We start from the raw sequence: 5454 nt of genomic DNA on the forward strand, positions 1-5454 counted from the left end.
AGAACATTCCCTGTCTATGAGAAGAGCATTTGCTACTGGGGCAGACAGATATTTAAGAGTAAAAAAATAATTAGCAAGCAAGGGCTAAAATAGAAATTGACAGAGTGTTAAATAGACATAACAGTGAAAGGAAGAGAGTGACACTTTCAGAGACAGTGTGACATGAAGGCCCCACAATAAGATGACCTTAAGACAAATTCCCAGCCATTGCATCTTCTAGGGGTAGGGCACTTCAGACAAAGGGAACAAGTACAAATGCAAACACACAAGAAAAGACTTGGCCTGTTTTGTAAAGTGAAAGAAGACTGGTGTCCTTAGAGTGTGCTTAGCCTGGGGGAACAGTTCCATCTCAGGGTGAGATTTAGGAGTCAGATCATGCATAGTCTAATGGGCCAGGGCAAGGAGCCTGTTCTTTGAGCAAGGGGTAGGCAGTAGGAAGAGATAGGATCAGAAACTATGTTTTGAAAACTCTCATCCTGATTGGTATGTGGGGTTGGGGCTAGGTAAGAGTCCTAATAGAGAGACCAGTGAGGAGGCAGCAGCTGTAATCTATGAGGAGGGTGAGGAGATAGAGAGCTAAAATAATTTGGTATATACTTAGGAGTATGTGGAGGATACAAGCACATGGCAGCTAACTATCAAATAGTTATAGGAAGTTGAGGAAAAGGGGGCAGGCAGGTGACTGAAGATATTTTCTAAACTGTGTGCATGAGAAAATGGGTGGATGCTGGACAGTATGGTACTATTTATTATATAGATGAGGGCAGTGGCAAAAATAAATCCTTTTAGACATATTAAGAATGAGTTGCCTGTTAGACACCAAGTTGAGATATCAAAGACACAAATGGTAGTGGAGTTGGAAGTGGGAGATATTGGTTGCTGGGAACCATCAACTTGGGAGTATCAGTAGGAATGAAGTGTCAAGGGGGAGCTTCTTACAGTTAGCAAGTGGCAGCATGTTTATATTATAAAACTGATAGGAATAATGAGAAAGAGAGAGAGAGAAATTGAAAGCACAGGATAGAGAAGAGTACTGAAAAACTAAGGTCCTGAGAGAAATCTGGGAGACAGTATAGAACATGCCTCAGAGGTATTTCTACTAAGGTGTGTGGAAGTTGGGAAATTTATTTACCAACTCACATCACTCACTAGCATTTCCGGTCTGCCTTGGATTTGGGCTCAAATGATTGTGGTGAGCAGAGAAAGGCATCAGGCAAAGACTCCTGAGTGCTCGCAGTTAGAAGCCATTGAGTTGGCATGTACAGCAATGGTGAGTCCCAAGGATGCATGGGGTACCAAGAGGGTCTTCTTCTCGGTCCTGGTCTATGTTTTCTTCACTTCTGAGTCTCTAACATAGAGAAAAAACGGAAAACAAGAACAACTCTGATTGATAATGAATAGGTGTGGAGAGACAAGAAAGTGTTTTAGCCATAGCTTGTGCTTCCACAGACAGACAGACCTGAATTCGGGGCTCACTTGTTAACCTCTCTGGGTCTCAGTGACCTAGTCTTTAGGATGGTGGGAAGAAAGTAAAAAGGATAGGGCTTCTTTACAATTCTTATTTTCAATTATTTGAATTTATCGGTAAGGGGATTCCCCTTTGTTTTCATTAGATATATCAAAGCATTTCAAGTGGTATTTATCTGCCATCTAACCAATTCAACTTGTTACATTATAAGTCTTTTGAGTATCCACTCTTTGCTGGTCACGGTTCGAAGCAGTTTATATAGGTCTAACCACCATAGCCATCATCTGAGGATGTTAACACGATTCCCATCTTGTAGGTGAAGATTCTGGTTCTGAGAGGTGATATTTAGGCGAACTCGGAGTCTTGACTTCCAACACTCGATTCTTAAACTGCAGGGCCGCGAGAGGGTGACGGCTGTCTCCGCAGGACTCTTCCCTCAGCAAATAAGGCGGCTGCTGACGCTGACCCGAGAGCACGCGAGGCTGTCCTCCAAGTTCGGCCCGTCAGCCCGGGTTCGCTTTGCTCTCCGGATCCGTAAGCAGCGCCGGAGAGGGCATGAGGGTTCTGGCGGGCACCCACCAATCTGAGGTTTCTACGCCCACACAATTCCCTGTCGTTATTAAGTTTCTGTCAGGGCGAAGCAAGTAACGGCCGACCACAACCCCGCCGGCAGCCGCGGCTTCCCCACGGCGACGCCACCGTCGCAGGCGCGCTGATATCCGTTGGTTCCGGCGGCCAGTTTGACGTCACTTCCGCCGCCGGCACCGCGGCGCGCGCGCCTGTAGTCCTGCGGCGGCCGGCGATGTACCCGTGGAGCTGCGCGGACTCGGAGCAGAGGGGGACCCTCGCAGAGGGCATCGGCGAGAATGCGGGGCCCGCAACACGGCGGGGAGGTGGGGAGCCCGCAGCTGTCGTCGCTGTTGTGACGGAGCCTCGGTTTACCCAGCGGTACAGGGAATACCTGGAGAAGGAGAAGCTCCTGGACAGACAGCACCGCGTGGAGAAGATGCCGGGTGGCGCGGTGGCGCTCCCGGTGCTGGGAGAGGCGCTCCCCGAGCGGCACCTGCGGGAGCTGAGGGAGCGTGTGGCTCCGGGCAGTACCTGTGCGCTAACGCGGCTCCTGGCTCCCGGTCCTTCAAAGAAGGCCCAGGGTTGCTCACCTGCCCGAAGGCTGTGCCTTGAGGTGAGACGCTGGGTAGAGAGCCGGGGAGTGACATGGGCAGCCGAATTGGAGGCTGATTTGCCCCGATCTTGGCAACGACACGGTAACCTCTTGTTGCTGAGTGAGGACTGTTTCCAAGCCAAGCAGTGGAAAATTCTGGAACCAGAACTCTGGAAGATTGTTGCCTCGGCACTTGGCGTCCAGCGTTTAGCCAAACGAGGGCGGGTGTTATCGGATGGCACTCGAACTCCAGCAGTGACTCTACTGCGGGGCGACGATGGCTGGGTTGAGCATGTGGATAATGGGATCCGATATAAGTTTGACATAACCAGATGCATGTTCTCCTTTGGAAACATCACAGAGAAGCTTCGAGTGGCATCGCTGCCCTGTGCTGGACAAGTGCTGGTGGATCTCTATGCAGGGATTGGTTATTTTACGTTGCCCTTCCTAGTTCATGCTGGTGCTGCCTTGGTCCATGCCTGTGAGTGGAACCCCCATGCTGTAGTTGCTCTGAAAAAGAACCTTGAGATCAACGGAGTAGCAGATCGGTGCCAAATACACTTTGGGGATAACAGAAAATTGAAGCTCTCAAACATTGCAGACCGGGTGAACCTGGGGCTGATTCCCAGCTCTGAAGAAGGCTGGCCCATTGCCTGCCAAGTGCTACGAAAGGATGCTGGGGGCATTTTGCATATCCACCAAAATGTGGAATCTTTCCCAGGGAGGAATCTCCAGCCTTCTGGAAACAGTGAAATAGAGAAGGAGCATTGGCCTTCTCCTCAACAGATTATCAGCAGCCAGTGGGAGAATGGAGCTACCAGGGATTCTAGGAAAAAAGTGCTGGCAGCAGCCATCAAGCCAGAGTGGCACAGGTGGGCAGAATATGCAGAAACTCGAATTGTCACTCTTCTTCATCAGGTGCACGGGAAACTATGGAAGACACAAATCTTGCACATTCAACCAGTGAAATCCTATGCTCCCCATGTGGATCACATAGTCCTGGATCTGGAATGCCGCCCCTGTCCTTTGGTTGGCTAGAGAAGGTAGATCCTGAGACATGAGGATCTACGTGTGAGTGATCCTTAATGCATCAGCTTAGTCTGGGTTCTCACTTCTCTTGTCTCTGGGTAATCTATTGTTTATATTATGTGGCCCTGAAAGTAGGCTGTAGATCCAAATCATTGCATTTGTTTTCCATTGATCACATTCAGAATGAGCTACATATCTGGGAGAAGCAGTATGAAATGAGGCCCATCTGTGCAATCATGAATTCCGAATTCTGACCTCAATTCTGTCTGACCTCGGGTACATGTTTTCAACATTCTTTTGGCTTTGGATTTCCTTATTTGTAAAAAGAGGGCTTCTTTGAACTATCCCACATGGCTTTTATTTAATAAGCAGTTGTACACAGGGCATTGGTTAATTTCAGAGTGAAAGTCAGGGCTGTTTCCAAAATCACTCTGGTTGCAATATGGAAAATCAACTGGAGGGTAGCCAGGATGGAAGCAGACCAGTGAGAAGGTTTCTATGGTTGTCCAGGAATGAGGTGGTGGTGGCAGTGGGAGGTGGATGGATTTGAGAAATAAAATCGATGCTACTAAGCAATGGAGTCCATATCAAGGCATTATGATGGTGCTTTGTTATCATCACTAACAAAATAGGGAGAGAAGAGGACAAAAGTTACTCTAGTGTATTAACTCTATTCCCCTACTTTGGCATTTCTAAATGAGTGTTGGGGGGTGATGTCATAAATATTGTGGTAGAAAAAGGGATAAAATGACTGCTTTAAATAATATGGAAACCAGATTTTCAGTCTCAAGCTTGTGCAATAGCTATCAATTGCTAGCTTTTTTTTTTTGTTACTATAGGATATGCTTATTGATTTTAGAGTGAGGGGAAGGAGAAAGAGGGAGAGAGGGAGAGAAACATTGATGTGAGAGAGAACATCGATTGGTTGCCTTCCATATGTGCCCTGACCTGGAATTAAACTCGGGGCCTTTCGGTATACAGTATGATGCTCCAACCAACTGAGCCACACCAGCCAGGGCATGCTAGCTATGTTTAAAGTTCAAATTAAAACCTTAGCTTTTTAAAGGCCTCTGACTGCTTTTTCATCTTCCCTGGCCAACAACACCAGGACCACATAAGGAGCTATAGGGAATGTGAGGTGTTCAGCAGAGTTTTTCAGGCCTCAGTTTATTTTATGGCTGCCTGCCATCACCATTGTTTACCTATCCTTGGGATGACTAATTGTAGAGAACCACTCTGTTTACCTTTGGCATGACTAATTGTGGAGAATCACTTCTCAGACTTTTATTTAGGTGCACTCTAAAGCCATCTGGGCTTTTTTGCCTGATGAAGAAAAGCATGTGGCTTTATCAGGATTATGCTTGTATCTGGCATTTGGATGGCTGGGGTTGGGCTGGACTGCTTGTCCTTGCAACAGTGGCAGTAAGGACAGGATTGGTGCTGTTTGTGTTATTCTGAAAGTACTGAGTGTCTGTTATATACATGAGCCACAGGAAATATATTCATTAGACACAGTTCCTGTTTCTGAGGAGTTCACACCCTAGCAGCTGAAATAACAAACATTCAAGAGAACTGGAATTTGATAAGTGCCATATGCATGATAGCTTGTTGTAGGGGTGCAAAGATGGGGAAGAAAAGTTCTGAGGAATGAATGGAAAAGTCTTTAGAGAGGTGGTGTTTGAATTGGCTTTTAAAATCTGGGTAAAATTTTAATAAGTGGAACCGTGGTGGAAATATGCTAGTTGAAGAGAATAATAGGTGCAGAAGTTTAAATGCTCGGAAAATGTTTGGAACA

The 5454-nt window shown here is 46.9% G+C and overlaps 1 protein-coding gene across 1 annotated transcript; it reads left to right on the forward strand.

Moving 5' to 3' along the window:
* Nucleotides 1-1183: 1183 nt before the first annotated feature.
* TRMT12 (tRNA methyltransferase 12 homolog) lies at nucleotides 1184-4451 on the forward strand. The gene is made up of 3 exons (XM_036263846.1): nucleotides 1184-1270; nucleotides 1864-2002; nucleotides 2110-4451. Exons 1-3 carry the CDS (start codon nucleotides 1184-1186, stop codon nucleotides 3666-3668), a joined length of 1785 nt encoding a protein of 594 aa, XP_036119739.1. The 3' UTR covers nucleotides 3669-4451.
* The last annotated feature ends 1003 nt before the right edge of the window (nucleotides 4452-5454 follow it).

The sequence above is a fragment of the Molossus molossus genome, unplaced genomic scaffold (assembly GCF_014108415.1).
Source record: "Molossus molossus isolate mMolMol1 unplaced genomic scaffold, mMolMol1.p scaffold_m16_p_16, whole genome shotgun sequence".
In the NCBI taxonomy this organism is placed as follows: Eukaryota; Metazoa; Chordata; class Mammalia; order Chiroptera; family Molossidae; genus Molossus; species Molossus molossus.

Excerpts from the sequence above, each read along its gene's own strand:
- TRMT12 (XM_036263846.1), top strand. The coding sequence starts at position 1,184 with ATGATTGTGGTGAGCAGAGAAAGGCATCAGGCAAAGACTCCTGAGTGC. Across the intron at positions 1,271-1,863 it reads AGTTGGCATGTACAGCAATG|GGCCGCGAGAGGGTGACGGC; the intron begins GTGAGTCCCAAG and ends CTTAAACTGCAG. Across the intron at positions 2,003-2,109 it reads TCGCTTTGCTCTCCGGATCC|CAAGTAACGGCCGACCACAA; the intron begins GTAAGCAGCGCC and ends GTCAGGGCGAAG.